Source organism: Trachypithecus francoisi, unplaced genomic scaffold (assembly GCF_009764315.1).
Source record: "Trachypithecus francoisi isolate TF-2019V2 unplaced genomic scaffold, Tfra_2.0 Lachesis_group5, whole genome shotgun sequence".
NCBI classification, from domain to species: Eukaryota; Metazoa; Chordata; class Mammalia; order Primates; family Cercopithecidae; genus Trachypithecus; species Trachypithecus francoisi.
The window spans coordinates 40864390-40883651 of NW_022681470.1; the positions used below are offsets into that span (position 1 = coordinate 40864390).

Genomic DNA, 19262 nt, shown 5'->3' on the forward strand with positions numbered 1-19262 from the left:
CATTTCTTGTAGAGATGGCATTTCACCATGTTGCCCAGGCTGGTCTTGAACTCCTTGGCTTAAGAAATCTGCCCACCTCGGCCTCCCAAAGTGCTAGAATTACAGGCATGAGCCACTGCATCCAGATAAATGTTAGTTTTCTATACTAATATTTTGTTGTTGTTGTTGGAAAGAAGAAACTAAACGAATTTCCATTTGAAGATATTTTAAAATCTTGATTTTGACAGGTAAAAGTAAAGGAGGTAGGAGAAAAAGGAAAAGATTGAAAAGAAATAGCAACTATCATTGACTTAGTAGCATTTATGTAAAAGATATTGTGCATACCTTGTATCATTTACTTGTAACAATAACTCTTTCTGAGACAGGTGTTACTATTAGTTATTTGAAGACAGGGCAGTTATGTCTTAGAGGTTTACTGATGTGCCCACAAACACACAGATTTGCGCTCTAGTCTATCTGACCCTAAGCTTGTGTATTTCTTCCTCCAACTCTGGTTGATGCCCTCCACGCTAAACTACCAGATTGGGAAAATGAGGAAAGGAAGAAAAAGGTGAGGAAAACAGATGAACAGAGAGAAGGGGACTAAGGCATCATCTGCTTTTTCAGTCATAAGCCAAGACTTCTATCTGTAGGGATAACATACAACATTTAATGTCAAGATTGTAATGATAAAATATGACACCATTCTTACCACTGGTGCTGAAAAATGTCACTGATAATAGTTTGGAACATTTTATAAACACAAAGTATATTAGCATTTCTAGTTAAACAGTTATGAAAATGCTACTGATTGGACATTAAAATGTAGAGATAAATTCAAGATAATCCCCAAACAATGCAGAAATAAAGTAGTATGCAAAATGTTAGGATCATCCCCCAGCTCATCACTGTTTATGTTTATGTCAACAGAAGCTCATCTCTTTATTTAAAAATCCATAAAGTGGTTCCCAATTTAGTATGTTACTTTTCAAAACTCTACCAAACAAAATGCCCAGATCTTTCTATAATTACATAGCAGTTACTGCCTTGTGCCTGCACAGGCTCTGTGAATCCTAACTGTCTTCCCACAAGCAACAGCAGGCTCTCCAAAAGAAAAATTTAATGTTTCATTCGGGGCAAATGTTTTTCCCTGTGCCATGCTTCAGTTTTAACTCTCATGGTACTTGGCCCCACTCTCCCTAATCATAGGTTTAAGGGAGATGAGGTCAGCCTTCCCTCTGTTGCTAAGGCCACTTGCTCATGGCTCCACTGAATTAAGGATAACCCACTGAAGTACACTGCCACTTGTCACAATGCCTCACAGTTCCCTTCATCTCAGCATATTGCCAATTCCCTAAAACTTAGTGCAGGTTTTAGGACACACGAGATAGATATCTTCCTTAGGTTCTTATCACAGGATTGTGATATTTGAAGGAAAACAATTAGTTTGGTGGACTTTGAGATCAGACAGGTAAATGTTAAAAGCTTTCCTTTTTGCTTGTACAAAGTATCTATAAAATATAAATTTTCCTTTGTTCAGACTAATCTGAATAAACTTGATGCTAACTGAGATAACTGCAGACATTCTTTAACAGCAGGATCTTCCAGGTCGATTTGATGATACTCATTTTACCTGTATGTGCAGTGCAGATCTGGTCCAGAACTTAAAGTGAGAAAAATGATCACATAACAGGGAGTCTGAATGTGATCAATAAGCCAGCTCTCTCACTGACCTGTCTAGGACAGAAATGATGCTCCTCTAGCCCGTGGGTGGATGAATGAGAAGAGTTAGTCTGCACAGAGTGAGTTATTGAGATCAGATTCAGAGGAAGCTGAATTCCGTGTGACTCTGTATTCACCGCAGTTCTATTTTATAAAGTTCTGGGTAGCGCACAGCCATTTTTGACATCAGCAAGTGCTGACTTTGCAGAATGGATACTAATCAGTTTGGCATCTTGGAATGTTGCATAGAGCTTGGGAATGAGAAACTAGAGGCAAGCAACTGGCAGAAGCACCTCAAAATTGTAACATCCTAAACTGAGGTACCACCTCCCATCAGAGTGTTATATCCCATAAGCTTCCCAGCCAAATGTTCCCCTAGGGCCAGACCAGAAGTCAGCATTTCCAGAGAGATTCTACGGTACAATACAATTCATTTGTAGACTTGTAGTCATTAGACCTGCCACCCACTTCAACTCCCTGAGAGAAAACTCTGGTTGATGCCCTATTATCTTTTTTGTTTGTTTGTTTTTTGCCTTGCTGATCCCTTTTTCTACAGCACCCTTCTTTCCCAGGTTTTAGTTGATTTTTACTCTTCCTTCAAAACTTAGTTCAAACTAAGTGTCAACTCATCAAGAAGCCATCCATATCCATACAACTGCCTGAATCTGATTTATAAATCATTTGGCTCTTCCCCAAACTCTTTAAAAGCCATTCAGATCACCTTACACTGCCCAATAAAATGAATCATACTTATCTGTAAAAAACACACATATCTAAACACACTTTTTTTTCAGCCCTGACCTGGCTGGTTCTTATTTAAAAAATGCATTAGAAGAATGTGCTTATACAGTCTCTCTGTACCTCAGTTCTCTCACCTGTAAAGTGATATAATAACAGTGCATATCTGATAGGGTCATTTTGAAGCTTAAACCAGAAAATGAATGTAAAGTTCTTAGAATAACCATGAGCTCTTATTATGATGTGTGGAATTTATAAATAAATGTAATTTTGAGTAAGTCAATTACTTGAAACACATTTCTTCTTCTGGGAAATAGAGATAATTTTATTTCTTTACAGAATGGTAGTAAGAATCAAATGAGACAACAGTACATGAAAGTTATTTCCAAAGGTTCTTTACAGCTCCTTTGTGAGCTGAAAAGGACTATTTCGAAACTGGGATTTGTATTATTGTTACCTAAAGAATTATACAATGTTTTAAAGACAGAATCAAGATTGTTCAAAGAGTCTTCAATGACTGATATAAGCATGACCTTGTACTTCTTGCTTAACCTGCCAGTGCTGGACATAAAGGAAAACAGATTTCAAAGGTCTATGCAGAACTGGAATTCTCTCATCTAAATAAGACACCCGTGTCCATACCATCTGGAACTCACAGGGAACTTAGGATGTACATTGATGCTGGTTGATCCTAATTATATTGCAGAATCTATGGAATTCAAGAGCCATAAAGAATTTTTGAAATCATTTATTCCAACTTCCTCGTTTTATTGATGAGGAAACTGATGCCTATGGATTCCAAGCAACCAGCCACAAATCACATATCAAACTAGTGATAAACAAGTCAAGTCTCCTAATTTGTGGATTACAGGTTGATTTAAATTTTGTTTATATCATGTTCGCTGACTTTTTAGGGTGCCCTTTAGGGATACGCTTGGGTTCAAATTCCAGTTTCACCATGTACTAATTCTGTGACTTTAAGTGACTTACTGAACTGATGCAAGTCTGTCTCTTCCTTGCAAAATAAACATCACAGTATCCTCTTAAAAGTTTACTGTATGATAAAAAGAGGTAATGTCTCTCTAAATCAGGTGGCAAAACATGTGCCTGACACCTGCTTCACCACTCACCAACTTCTTATGGTAAATACTGTAACGTTTTAAAAAACTAAATTGTGCATAAAGATCAAAACCATATTTTAAAATATCTCTTTAAAAAAAAACAACTAAGGTAACTGGTATGTGTGAATTTATCTTGGTACTGAAGTGGTTAAAAAAAATATTCCTTCTCTTTTAAAGCCTGGCTATCCCAGTGCTCTCTTTCCACGTAACATGCCCTTCTCCGCGAGGCAGTCATGTATGGCAGGGTGTATAGTAAAGCAGTGTACAGCACAGTGCTGTACTATATCACATGTTTGCTTTCGCACCTTTGCACCTCTCCCACCAGGTACTCTGAGGCTGCCAATTCTAGCTGCTGCTTTTAGTCCTCTTCCTCTCTTTGCCCAACCGCTGCTTTAAGGATGTGTCTCGACTGAGAACAGCTCCCTTTATCAACACAAGACAGAAACTGCTCCAGAGTCACCTGGGCTCTGTCTTCCTCAGGGGGCCAGAGTCTTCTTGTCCGAGTACCTGACAGCCCATCTCCACTGGCCAGCTTCCACCTCCTCGTCCTCCACAAGCTCCTCAGCGGTTCGCCTCGCCACCAACTAACTTCTCGCCCTTTGATCCTCGCGTTTATAAAAGGTGCGACACGACCAAGTTCTACAAGGTGGGGCGGGCAGCCACCCGCACTGATCCCCTGGCCCTCCCCGCAGCAGACACAGAGACCAGGTCCAAGCTTCTTTCCTCCGGGGACAAAACTTGGCTGTTTATCTTTCCCAGGGCGTCTTCGTTGCTCCCCGGGACATGGAACCCCGACGCACTGGCAGGGACAGACCGGAGCGCTCTCAGGAGACCAGGCCCAGGTGGTGCCATGGTTGGGCACACTCCGAGGGCCCTGCCCAATCTCCATCCCTAGGTCCAGGTCCCCCTGGGAGAGCTGGGAGCACATTTCCAGCCTGGAGCAGAAGCCTGGCACCGGGAAGTCAGAGCAGCGCACTCCGGCGCCCCAGCCACTATGGAACCCCTGGCCAACCGCAGTTACGTTCCATCTGTCGCGTCTACAGGGGAATACGGCGACAGGCACCCTATCCCCTCACGTCAGAGCTAGCAGTATGAGGTGGGGAAAGAGGAAACCTCAAGATTTGAAAGGGAGGGAACTGAAAGCCTCCTTGAGGGGTGTCCCCCATGCCCCTTGTGGGACAAAGCCGCCCAGTTCGCAGGCTACCCTCCAGAGCTCCAGCGGGCCGGTTCTCCCATTAGCACCCACTGCGCACACTGACCCGCGCGTCCCTCCTCAGCCCGACCGTCCGATTCGCCTGCCAGCGGCGCGGGCAGCGAGGGGGTGTGTGCACCAGATTTCCCGCGTGACCCCCCCCCCCCCCCCCCCCCCACGGCTCCCTTGCCCTGCAGCGGCTGCTCTGGGAGCTGTCCGGTCTGGGCAGGCCGCCCCCGCTTCCCGCCGCGGCGGCCCGGGGCCCGTGAGCGCTCACCAGATGGCCATCCTGCTCTTGGGGTAGTCCAGCCGCTCCAGGCAGCCGAGGAAGTGCGGCAGCGTGTGCGCCGCGTTGCGGGCGAGGACCGCCACGAGCACCGTGGGACTCTGCAGGGGCGACTCCGGGAAAACCACCGGCTCCTCTCCGTCGTCCTCCGAGTCCGGCTCGGCGGCGAAGCGCGCTCGGCAGCCTTCGCGGAGCAGGGCTGAGGAGAGGAGCAGTAGCGACCAGGCGAGGGTGGCGGCAGGGCGCACAGCCATGTTCCGGGCCGAAGTGGGCTGCAAAGAGGTCCTGCAGCGAGCGCCCGGCTGGGTGCCTGAGGGAGGCGGCGGCTGCCAGGGAGGAAGGAGGCTACGAGGGGCGGCCGGGGATGCGGCTTGCCGGGGCCGGCCGGCTCACACACTGGCCCTGGCGGCTGCAGTTCCCAGGACCCTCCCGCCGACGCTGCACCGCCCAGGCCCTAATTTGGGTGCGCAGCGTACCTGCAGCCGCCGGCGCTCCCCTCCGCCACCGGCTCGCAGGCAGTAGTGGCCGTGGGGCTCTGTGCCCTGAGTCTTGCGGAAAGTTCCTCTAGTCCAGGCTCCGCTCGTACAGCTAAGGTCTGTGGCCTTCCCCAGAGCCGTGAGGTGTGGCCCTGTCTGCCAATGGGCGTGTGAGTGTGTGTGTGTGTGTGTGTGTGTACATAACGGTACAACCCCAAGAAAATTTATTCTGCTTTTGCAAACCGCAGACTGAAGCCCTTCACAGTGATGCAATGTATCCAGTTTTCATAATGCACCTATTGACTGAGTAGAGTTCTAAAATGAAAAGTCTCCCCAACTATTCACGATTATGATAAACACTTGTTTAACCACCACAAAGGCAGCATGTCTGTATTTTCTTACACACTCAGCTTCTGAAATTCATTCTTGACTGAGTAGACACCCAGTAACACAAAGTTTTAAGACTTGGAGAATTTTGGAGCCAGATCAGACCCCCCAAAATAAAAGAATGCCGTTGGTAGACACTGTCCTGAAGCCTCACTCTACTGTGAATCCCGTAAGCCTCCTCACAGCAGGGCTGTGCAAGAGTAGATTCACTTAGCTGGTTTTCTTTTTCCGTAATTAGCCAATATGACAGAGTAACAAAGAGGGAAAATTCGCGCATGTTGGAGAGTAGAGAAGAGATAAGGAAGAAAAGAAGGGGTGAAGGAAGAACATAATTAGCACATAAAATTAAACTGCCGGCATACACTCACCGCTAAAGAAAGGAGATTTACTTTTTTTTTTTTTTTTGAGATAGGGCCTCACTCTGTTGCTGGGGCTGGAGTGCAGTGGCACGATCATAGCTCACTGCAGCCTCCACCTTGTGGGCTCAAGCAATCCTCCCACCTCAGCCTCCCGAGTAGCTGGGACCACAGGTGTCCATCACCACGCTCAGCTAATTTGTGTGTGTGTGTGTGTGTATATATACATATATATATATATATATTTTTTTTTTTTTGTAGAGAAGGGTTTTCACCATTTTGTCCAGGCTGGTCTGGAACTCCTGGGCTCAAGTGATCTGCCCACTTTGGCCTCCCAAAGTGATGCAATTACAGGCATCAGCCACCATGCTTGGCCGGAAATTTACTTTTGAAAATATATTGTGTAGCCTTTGATGGATAAGTACGCAGGGTGTTTTGGTGCCAGTGAACATTAATGTTCTCCAATCCCAACTCACCCTCAGATCTGCCCAATAGTCTTTTTATTAGTTGTTATCAATCCTTCTCAGCAACTATTAGACATCTTCCCCACTGTCTTTTGAAGTATATCACCACCTAGAAAGAGAGGTCTCCCTTTCGAGCCCGTGATTTTTCTCTATGATTCCACTCTCTACTGAATCTTCAACTGATCTCTGTCAACTCCTTTCTCTGAAGCTAAATACTTGGTCAGTCTTCTCTTATCTGCAAAAAAAAAAAAAAAAAAAAAAAGGAAAGAAAAGAAAAAAAAACTTTAAAAAATCTTGTGTCTTCTTCTAGCAATCCCTTTGCTTGACTAAGATCCTTAGAAGAGAGATCTATACTTGTATTCTCCACTTCTTCATCTCCCGTCTTTCCCATCACAGTGCAGTAAGGCATCAGCCCTCCCCACTGTTCTGCAAAACCAACAGATGGCCTCAGCATTGGCGGATTCAGTAAACTCTTCGGTTCTCACCTTCCTGGACCTCGGTTATATAATCTCCCATCCTAGATCTCCTCTGATACTACTTGTCTCTGAGCCAAGCCCCTTCACTGTGTGCCTCCCTACAGTGTGCTAGTCTTCCCACTCCATATGGTCTTCTGGGGTTATATCCTCAAAATCTATGTCTTCTGCTCTAATCTCTTCTCTAATCTTCATATTTTTATATCTAATGGCCTACAGACATTTCCTTCCCCTCCATCCATTTTCAGGAATTGTTCCCACTTTCAAGGGGCTCACAGTCTTGTAGGGGAGACTGAGAGTTAAACATCTGTTAGAAGTACCATAACAGATGTACCAGCTACAGTGAAGGGATAGAGGAAGGTGTGGTCATTTCCACAGGGGAGGTAGTGATGGGACTGTTAGAAAGGTTTCATGGAGACAATCTCCATGTTGTTCTGTGTTCCTTGTTTCCCTTTCTTGAACTATGTCCCACTCATCTTTCAATTCTAAAATCCTCACTCCTTAGCCAAACTTGGTTTGATAGTTATCATTTGTTCACTTCACTGCAAACAGAGGGAGTTTAAAGCTAGGCAACCACATTTCTGTCTTATTTTCCTTCTGTTACTGATATGGTCTGGCTGTGTCCCCACCCAAATTTCATATTGAATTATAGTTCCCATAATCCCCACGTGTTGTGGGAGGTAATTGAATCATGGGGGCAGGTTTTTCCCATGCTGGTCTCGTGATAGTGAATAAGTCTCACAAGATCTGATGGTTTTATAAAGGGCAGTTCCCCTGCACATGCTCCCTTGCCTGCAGCCATGTAAGATGTGTCTTTGCTCCTCCTTTGCCTTCCACCATGATTGTGAGGCCTCCCCAGCCATGTGGAACTGTGAGTCCACTAAACCTCTTTTTCTTTATAAATTACTCAATCTCAGATATGTCTTTATTCACAGCATGAGGACAGACAAATACAGTTACCTAAAGTCAACAGCTTATCTGAGTCTATTTTTTCAATGATGAAGCATCTAAACCTGTATGGTCTCTATTGACATTATAATGAAATCGGCTCCACGGAGTTCTCTTGAAATAACTACAACCTGTTCTGTAGATGAAATCAAGGGTTTCCCAACCACATAACTTACAAAACACCTATTTAAAACTTTTAATTTAGAGTGCTCATTTAGTGACTGAGAATATTAAGGTCATAACAGGGTATGCAACAGTAGAAGATCATTGTAATTATGGTTGGGGGGCAGTGGAGGGGAAGCCTGGGAAAAGTTAAGTCCCTATCTTACTAACAGATTTGTTTCATAAGTTCTTCAGAAATCAGTAATGTGAATTTGAATGTTTTCCCCCCTCATAGGAGTGATGTTATAAGACAGTTAATTTGAAAAAAAACTAATTTAAAAATAAAAGCCAATTATATTTTAAAATATTCATTGCTCATAATGCTCTTTTCATGGAAAATCAGCTGAATGGAAAGTCAGGGTTGTACACACACATCTTTGTCTCCACTGCCAGTAGACGGTTCCAACAGATTCTACATAAAGTTAGAAGTAAGCATTTTCTCTCATATCCCCTCGCCATACTGTTCCAGCACAGGGGATTTCCTCCTGGGACAACAAAACCTCTTGGACTGTCACCCTTAGTGCAATCTGGTGGGGGCAGGGCCTAAGAGGTGGCCAGAGGACTTCTTGCAGGAAGCGTCTCAAGATGTCTATGGCTCCAGCAGCCAAGAAGAGGAGGAAATAAATGCCTCTGGGGCAGCTGTGATAGGCTTGAAAGAGCAACTGACACTTGGAGCTGAATTTTCATCTCACTTGTGTCACTTATTCTCTTTGTGACTTTGGAAACTTGACGTTTTTGATCATCAATTCCTTCTTATGTAAAAAAGTTTTAAATGCTTGCCTCATTTTTTCATTCAACAAACATTTATGAAATTGCTAAATGGTAATCATTTGAGTGTTGAATATTTGAATGCTTCTCCCCTGGAAAAAGAGGGAGAAAGTGGTCAGCCCCTCATAAGTCCTGCTGGGCCATAGTTGGCAGAAAGAGTATCTTGGCTGAATTATCCAGGCTTCTTTCTTTTGTACTGAAATATCTTTCTTTCAGTACCTGATTTGTTTTACTCGCTTTTCTTATCCAGCCTAAAATCCTACAATGTAAAATTTACTTGAATTGACAGTTCTGCCAATTTCAACATGAAAATCCTTGAGAGAGGAGCATTCGATATCTTTTTAATTCAATCAGATTTTAAAATCTCAGCACCTAAACTGAAATGGATTATAAGAAGCTTTGATAAAGGGAACTGAATGGGATCCTAATTTGAAGCATAGGACTCTTTGGTGACAACGCAAATTTTATGGATTTCTGATACGTAGGCCTGAGGACTCTGGGTCCTAAGAAGGGAATTAATATTAGGGGAGAAAAAGAGCACTGACTGAGGTGGGAAAGGCTGAAATTAAACTATCTCAGTGTCAAAGTTTTGTCTATGCTCTGGCTGCATCCAAGAGATATATAATAGTTACTACAGAAGAATGTTTTCCAATTCAAAACAAGTTTATACAAATTTAAACTACACTCCTATGTCTCATTTAAGAATAGATGCATCCCTTAAATTATATTAACCCATTCCTTCAAACATTTGCTCACTGCCTACTCTGTGCCAAGATATAGTTGCTGGAAATGCATGAATAACTAAGATGTGTCATATAAATGCACCAATACTATAAGTCATTTTATGTCTTATGATGGAAAAAGAGCATAAGTAAGGAAGTAGAGAGGTGGAGAGAGCTAGGAAATGTTTCATTAAAGAGATGTCTTTGAATTGAGCATTGAAAAATAAGTAGCATGCATGGATAGGGAGAATTAATATTTTTAAAATGGCCATATACCCAAAGCAATTTATAGATCCAATGCTATTCCTAAACTACCATCAAGATTCTTCACAGAACTAGAAAAAACTATTTTAAAATTCATATGGAACAAAAAAGAGACTAAATAGGCAAGACAATCCTAAGCAAAAAGAATAAAGCTGGAGGCATCATGCTACCCAACTTCAAACTATCCTACAGGGCTAGAGTAACCGAAACAGCATGGTACTAGTACAAAAACAGACACATAGATCAATGGAACAGAACAGAGAACCCAGAAATAAGACTGCACACCTACAACTATCTGATCTTTGACAAACCTGACAATAACAAGCAATGGGGAAAGGATTCTCTATTCAATAAATGGTGCTGGTATAACCAGCTAGCCATACGCAGAAGCTTGAAACTGAACCCCTTCCTTACACCATATACAAAAATTAACTCAAGATGGCTTATAAACGTAAATGTAAAACCCAAAGCTCTAAAAACCCTAGAAGACAACCTTGGCAATACCATTCAGGACATGAGCACTGGGAAAGATTTCATGAAGAAGATGTGAAAAACAATTGCAACAAAAGCAAAAATTGACAAATGGGATCTAATTAACTGAGCTACTGCATAGCAAAAGAAACTATCAATAGAGTAATCAGACAACTTACAGAATGGGAGAAAATTTTTGCCAACTATGCATTTGACAAGGGTCTAATATCCGGAGTCTAAGAGGAACTTAGGCAAATTTACAAGAGGAAAAAAACCAAACAACTCCATTAAAAAGTGGGCAAAGGACATGAACAGACACTTTTCAAAAGAAGGTATAGATGTGGACAACAATCATATGAAGGAAAGCTCAACATCCCTGATTATTAGAGAAGTTCAAGTAAAAACCACAGCCAAGAAGAGGAGGAAATAAATGCCTCTGGGGCAGCTGTGATAGGCTGAGAATTATAGGATAACCACAATGAGATACCATCTCACACCATCAGAATGGCTATTAAAAAGTCAAGAAATAACATACTGGAAAGGTTGTAGAGAAAAAAAGAACGCTTATACACTGTTGGTGGGAGTGTAAATTAGTTGAACCATTGTGGTAGACAGTGTAGCAATTCCTCAAAGTCCTAAAGACAGAAATATCATTCAATCAGGCAATCCTATTACTGGTTATATACCCAAAGGAATATAAATCATTCTATCATAAAGACACATGCATGTGTATGTTCCTTGCAGCACTACTCACAATAACGAAGACATAGAATCAACTTAAATGCCCATCAATGATAGACTGGGTAAAGAAAATGTGGTGTATATATATCATAGAATACTATGCAGCCATAAAAAAGAATGAGGTAATGTCTTTTACAGGGACATGGATGGAGCTGGAGGCCATTATCCTTAGCAAACTAATGCAGGAACAGAAAGTCAAATACTACATGTTCTCACTTATGAGTGGGAGCTAAACGATGAGAACACATGGATACATAGAGGGGAACGACACACTCTGGGGCCTATTGGAGGATGGAAGGTGGGAGGAGTGTGAGGATCAGGAAAAATAAGTAATGGGTACTAGGGTAAATACCTGGATGATGAAATAATCTGTAGCAAAACCCTCCCATGAAACAAGTTTACCTGTGTAACAAACCTGTACATGTACTGCTGAACTTAAAATAAAAGTTGAAAAAAGATAATTTGATTTGTAATATAAGAATAGAAAAATGAGTAGCATGGACTAAGAAAAGGAACACAGAAGGGGAAACAGATGGGAATTCCAAGTAGGTGGAACTGCAGGAGCAAGGAATGAAACAGCATGACACACTTGAGAGATACAATGAACAGAGCATGGCTGGGAGATAGGATGGGAAGTAGTAAAAGAGAAAGCTAAAAAATTATATCATTTTATATAATTTTATATATAATCATTTCTTTAAAATGGGCAAAGGACTTTGAATAAACATTTCTCCAAAGAAGATATACAAATGACCATAAGCATATGAAAAGTTTCTCAAAATCACTAATCATTAGGAAATGCAATTCAAAACTATAAGATTTATCACTTCACACCCATTAGGATCGCTATTAGAAAAACAGAAAATAACAAATGTTGGCAAGGGTGGAGAGAAATTGGAACATTGTGCACTGTTGGCGGGAATGTAAAATGGTATAGCTGCTGTGGAAAACAGTATGACAGTTCTTCAAGAAATTAAAAATATAATTACCATATAATCTAACACTTCTACTTCTGGCTATATACCCAAACAAATTGAACAAATTGAAAGCAAGGTCTCAAAGAGATATTTGTGCACCCATGTTCATAGCGGCATTATTCACAATAGCTAAAATATGGAAGCAAATCAGGCATCTACTGACTAGTGAATAGTAAAAAAAAATGTGGTATATACATACAGTGGAATAGTATTCAGCCTCAAGAAGGGAGGAAATTCTGACATGCTACAACATGTTAACTTTGAGGGCATTATGCTAAGTGAAATAAGCTAATCATTAAAGACAAATATTGATTCAACTTATATAAGGTACTTAGTCAAAATTACAGAGACAAAATAGAATGGTGATTACCAAGGGGATGAGGGTAGGGGAAATGGGGAGTTATTGTTTAACGGGTATATGTTTCAGTTTTAAAGATAAAAGAGTCATGGAGATGGATATGGGTAATAGTTGCACAACATTATGAATGTATTTAATACCACTAAAAATAGTAAATTTTATGTTATAGGTATTTTACAACAATAAGAATGAGAAAAAATCAATCCATGTGATTTATTAACAAACTTGAAAAACCGTATGATCATCTCAAGAAATGCAGAGAAAGCATTTACAAATCCAACATGCATTCCTCACAAAAATTCTCAGTATATAGGAATAGAAGGGAACTTCCTCAATGTAATAAATGGCATCTACAAAAAGCCTACAGCTAACATCATTCTTAATGGTGAAAGACTGGGTGTTCCTCCTGTGATCAGGAACAAGATAAGAATGTCAGATCTCATTGTGTCTGTTTAATGTTGTACTGGATATTTTAGATGGGGAGGAGAAGAAGGAAGGAAGGAAAGAAGGAAGGAAGGGAAATAAGGAAGAAGGGACAGAGAGAGGGAGAAGGAGAGAGGAATAGAAGAAAGCAGGGAGGGACATTTAAAGCAAGGTAAATATGCTGTAAGAGATATCTTAACATGAATGTGGAGTGTTAGATCAGTCCTTCTAGGCCAAAGACTAAAATTCAATGATTTATTAAAGTTTATTTTACTACAGAACTTTAAAAAATGTTGAAAATGGGGAAAAAAAGAAAAAAAAAACACTCATAATTCACTACTCCACCACAACCATTAACATTTTGGGACAATTTTAATAGGGCATTTTTAATTTGCACATTTTCAATGTGGGTTCGTACACAGTCCTCTTCAGTAAGATTCAATATCCATGTTGATAACAGATGTTGACTAAATATCTAGAGATAGAGATGGGATATTTTTTGGACCACGGGTTGCTTTTGATGTCTTTTCATATTTACAAAGCCAGGCATTATTTAAGGTTGCACATATGCATCTGTTTATTTACAGAAATTGCCTAACTTACTATCCCTTTGTACTAGATATTAGAAAAATTTTAATAAAAATATTTAATAAACATGAAATATATTATAAACTAACAGATATGATCCATAAACTAATATATTAATTTAAATATTACTAATAAAATGAATATCCATATACTCAGCACCCACCTTGAGAAACGGAACATGACCATTAAGTCTGAAGCCCTGAGTCCCTTCTTGTCACAATGCTTTGTTCCATTCCCCAGAGATAGCACTAGACTGAATTTTGTGTTAATCAGTCTCTTCATTTTGTTTAGAACTTTGCCTCCTGTGATGGTTAATTTTATGGGTCAACTTCACTAGGCTAGGGTGCCCAATTGCTTGATCAAACCAGTCTAGATATTGCTGTGAGATATTTTTAAATGTGATTAACATTTAAATCAGTAGACTTGGAGTAAAGCAGTTTACGCTTCATAATGTGGGTTGCCATCCAATCTGTTGAAGGCCTTAAAAGAATGGGATTCTCCATGAAGAAAGGAATTCTGACTCCGGATTGCTCCTGGACTCAAGACTGCAACATAAGATTTTTCCTGGGTCTCCGACCTGCCAGCCTGCCTTCCACAGATTTCAGGTTTTCAAACCTCCACAGTCACATGAGCCAATTCCTTAAAATCAATATCTTTCTCTCTTTTTGTTTCTGTTCTCTGGAGAACTCTGGTACATCACTTAAATGTGTGTTAGTTTTGCCTGCATTTGAATTTTTCTTCAAATACCATATGATTCACCTATTTAAAGTATACATTGCAAAGGTTTTTAGTATATTCATAGTTATGCAACAGGATCACAATCAATTTTAGTACATTTTTATCACCACAAAAAGAAATCAATACTCATTAGTGATCAATCCTCATGTCACCCAGCTCACCCTACTCTCTCAGTAATCTAATTTCTGTCTCTATAGATTTGCCAATTTTAGACGTTACACATAAATGGAATTCTACATGTGATCCCTTGTGATTGGCTTCTTTCACTTACTATGTTTTCAAGGTCCACTGATGTAGCATGAGTACTTTATTCCTTTTTAATGCTGAATAATATTCCACTGTATGGACATACCACTTTATATATTCTATCAGTTGAGGGACATTTGGGTTGTTTCTACTTCTGGGCTATTATGAATAAAGCTGCTATATTTGAATTTTTTACAAATCAAATATCGTATATACTCTTCTATAATGAATATTTTGACTATACATTAGGTTTTTATGAGATTCATTCAAGTTGTTGATTGGAAATCTATGTATGTTTTAAATAATTCCTTTTTAAATACTGTACTCAACCCACTCAATTTATTTCACAACCACTAACGGGTCCTGGCACTTCATTTAAAGATATTGCTCTAGAATATATACCTGGGATTAGAATTCTTGGATCATAGATTTGTGCATCTTTCCTTTGGTCTACTTTTCTGCCAACTCTTGGTTTTTGTTGCTAATCTGATAGGTGTATTATGGTATCTTTTTACCTTAATTTGCATTTTCTCACTCAATCAATGTGGCTGAACATCAAGTTATGTTTGCTGACTTTTTGTCTCTTTTCTTCTGTTTATTCTAATTTTTTTTTTTTTTGAAACAGAGTCTTGCTCTGTTGCCCGGGCTGGAGTGCAGTGACCGGATCTCAGCTCACTGCAAGCTCCACCTCCCAGGTTTACGCCATTCTCCTGTCTCAGCCTCTTGAGTAGCCGGGACTACAGGCGCCAGCCACCTCGCCCGGCTAGTTTTTTGTATTTTTTAGTAGAGACGGAGTTTCACGGTATTAGCCAGGACGGTCTCGATCTCCTGACCTCGTGATCCGCCCATCTCGGCCTCCCAAAGTGCTGGGATTACAGGCTTGAGCCACCGCGCCCGGCCTATTCTCATTTTTTAACCTAAGGAGTGTTCTGTTTAGTTTCCTAATTGATTTTTAGGAGTTCTGTATATATTCTGGGTATCTTTTCTTTCAATGATGTGTTACAGATGTCATTTTCCCTCCACTCTCTTAGGGTTGGAAATTCTTTACTGAGATACAGTTAAATTTACCAAATTTTTTTCCATATGGTTTGTGCTTTTTGTGTCTTGTTTAAGAAATCACTCTCTATCTTGGGGTCATAAAATATTCTTTTTATATTTTCTCCTGGAGATTTAAAAGTGTTTGCCTACACCATGTAGTCCATCATCCTTTCTCTACTTCCCTTCTTGCATCTGCAGTGTTACTTCTGTCCACATTCGTATGGGTCTGTTGCCTGGCTCCCTATTTTGTTTCATTGGTTTTACCTATCCGTGTGACAATATCACATACTTGTAATTACAGATCTTTGTAAGAATTTAAATTTGGCTTAAAATCTTATCTTTATATTTATATTTCAGAACTTTAACTTCAAAAGTTTCCTTCCTTTTGTTCACAAAAAGGGTCTTGGTTATTTTTGGCCCTTTATGCCCACATTTCAGCTTACCAGGTATTAAGAAAATCCTTATTGGGATTTTAATTCGAATTGCTAGGATCTGTAAATAACTTTGGAGGAAATTGTCATCTTTACAATATTGAATCTTTCTCTTTCTTGAATCTTTCTCTGTTCACAGAGAATGGGAAATTGTGTGTTTTGTGTACGAAAAAAGCAACAAGATATGTATGAACCTCCTCACAACCAGTGAATGAAAAGCTGATCCAGAATGCTAGGTTACATTTTTCAGCTTGGAATCACTGTCTCATACAATACTGTGTAAAAGCTTTCTTCTTCTTTTTTTTATTTTCTTTCCACACTAGAGATTCACATCACAATTTAGTGTTTGCATTTCCTCTTAAGACTCTTACTGAATTAATATGTCTCAGGCTAGACATTACAGATTTTTGTAGGAATAAAATGATCTGAATCAGGATATCATTGGGAAATGAGTTCAGCAAATGCCAGATTACAATGAATTTGATTAAATCCAATACACTCAGGGGGGATTTCATTCGTTGTTTCTTATCTAGCTTCTTATCTAGCCTTTTTTTTTTTTTTTCCCCAGTACTTTGGTTCTCTAATAGAGTGAACTATTGAAGCATTTACAAAAGGAGAAATCCTCCAGGCTACCAGACACTGAAACTCTCCTCTGTTCTCTAGCGGATTTCACTCTAGATTGACACAATAGCCATTTTGATTCTGTACTTTAAATACCAGGTTGTCTAAGTGTTCCCAAATCCGTTGTGCTCATTCTTAGCCATTCCCAATCACCAAGACCTATTTAAAAGTTTGCACTAACAGGGAAGCTAAGAGACACTCCCTTTGCATTCTTCAACTCTTTTGAAAAGCATGTAATATTCATGCTTGAATGTATCATGCTTTTTCTAAGCAACAGTATTTAATCTATTTGCCAAAGGATGGCATTTATCTGTTGCTTTTTTGATTTGTGGTTTCTTCATCCTTCTAGTTTCCCATAACCCCAATTATTTTTTCTTGAACATAAGCTGAAATTCTTCCCCTGAAGATGTTTGAGGCTGGTTCATACAGTCCCTAATCACACTGGATATCCTTACTGATTTATAAAATTTTCCCTCTACTCAGTTTAGCAACAAAATACTCTTAAGGTTTTAAAAAATGCCACCATATGAATTGATTTGGATCTTTAGGAGTCAAAGAGATTTATTCACTTCCAATCACTTGAATTAGTGTCATTGTTTCGTGCTTCAATGACCCTATTAATTTCAGTGCCATTTTCTTCTTTCGGGCTTAGTAGCTGCTTTGTGGTGGCAAATGCTCATTCAAATGTAATATATTTGAGGGCAACATATGAATCTTCATGTGTGGCTTTATATTTCATTCAATAATAGATGCCCTTCTTTTCCCTGTGTGTGATGTGTTATTTCTTTTGATGCATTCAAGCTTTTCTCTTTATCTTTTTGACTTTCAATAGTTTTATTATAATGTAGACTTCTTTGTGTTTATTTTAGTTGCTGTATATTTAGCATTTCGTACTGGTAAATGTTTTTCATCAAATTTGGGGAAATTTTGGCCACTCTTTCTTCAAAAATTTTTTCTGTCCTTTTTTTCTTCTACTTCTGTTATTTACATGCATGTTGGATTGTCTGACATGTACCTAATCTCTGTGTGTCTAGTCACTTTTTAAAGATACTTTTTCTCTTTGTTGTTTACTTTTAATAATTTCTATTGCTCTATCTTCAAGTTCCCTACTTTTTCTTCCGTAATTGCTTTTTGGCTGTTAAATTCACTCAGTGAAGTTTTTATTTCTAAAATTATAATTTTCAATTTTCAGAATTTGTTTCGTTTTAAAAATCTTTTTCTTCCTTTTTCTTTGCTGAGATTTTCTATTTGTCTCCTGATTTTCATTCATTGAAAACATGTTTTACTTCATTGAGGATAGTTATAATAGCCACGTTAAAATCCTTATCTGTCAGTTTCAACATCTGATTCATCTCAGGGTCGATCTCTAGAGTATGCAATCCATTTCCTTGAATTTCATACGTCAGACAGTTTTGGATAGTATTCTGGACTTTATAAGTGTTAAGTAGAGAGTCTGGATTCTATTATTCTTCTCTGATGGGTGTTATTTCCTTTGTATTAGTAGGTAATTTTCCTGGCTAGATTTTAACTGAAAACTCTCTCCCTTTTGGAGATAGCTCTGGTCTCAGCTCAGATCTTTTGTTTTTAACTGAGCTGCTGTGATTCTGTTTTGGCTGGTTCAGGATCTCTCAGAAATGTGGGTTGACGGTTTGGGGATCCACTCTCTGACTCCTTCCTTGGGATTTCTTAATCTCTTCAGAATTCAAAATTTTCTTCTTCACTTTTCTGCTTCCCCAGATAAGAACAGCTGATAAGCTTTATACATGCACACCTGGTACTGCCGAGCCTGACTTCTGGACTGCACTTTGCCACAAGCTAAATGCCAAAGAGAGGGGAATTTTCTTGTGGAGTTCCTGATCTTCAAGTAACCTTGCCCTTCCTACCAGTCTGCTATTCACATTCCAGTATATTCAGCTTTTTGTATTGTGTTGAAGTGGAGTTCCTCATCTTCAAGCAAGCTTGCCCTTCTTACCAGTCCACTGTTCACATTGCAGTATATTCAGCTTTTTGCATTGTGTCCAAGTTGTTTTCTGCTGGGGGATGGTCCAGTAGGGTTTTAGTCTATCGTGGTTGAAAACAGAAGTTATCCTGCTTGAGACTTTGGATTTTGAGTAACCCTTGTCCTGTTCAATGCGATAGCCTCCTAACCAGTCCCTGTTTGTGTCCTTGCTCCCTTCAGTCTATCCTCAACATATCAGTCTGAGTGATCCTATGAAAATATAACAGGAGCGTCCAATAGCTTCCCATTTCACTCACAGCAAATTAAAAAACACTAAAATGTGCTACTCTGCCTGTCTGAAACTCCTCATCCTTGGCTTCCAGATCACATGCTTATGCTAGTTTGTATCCTACCTTTCTGAACACTCATTCAGCAACTCGTGTTTCCTCTAATCCTGAAACGTGGGTCCACCCTGAAACTATGGTTCTACTTTAAAGTTCTATGTCAGGGCACTGAGTTAGGCTTTTCCCGTCCCCAGCAATCAGAAACCAGGACCCCACTGCTGAAGGCAAAGAGGACGTATGTATCCCCCAACTTTCTCAGAGAGTTATCGGCAGCCCTGACTTAAAGAGG

At 40.0% G+C, this 19262-nt stretch overlaps 1 protein-coding gene across 1 annotated transcript in view; it reads right to left on the minus strand.

Annotated features, from left to right (window-relative positions):
• Positions 1-5687, minus strand: part of COLGALT2 (collagen beta(1-O)galactosyltransferase 2) — a 107790-nt gene extending 102103 nt beyond the window's left edge. Inside the window, exon 1 of the mRNA XM_033196309.1 lies at positions 5030-5687. Within this exon, the coding sequence (XP_033052200.1) occupies positions 5030-5292 (263 nt within the window). The 5' untranslated portion in view covers positions 5293-5687. The remainder of the gene's footprint in view (positions 1-5029) is intronic.
• Between the last annotated feature and the right edge of the window lie 13575 nt (positions 5688-19262).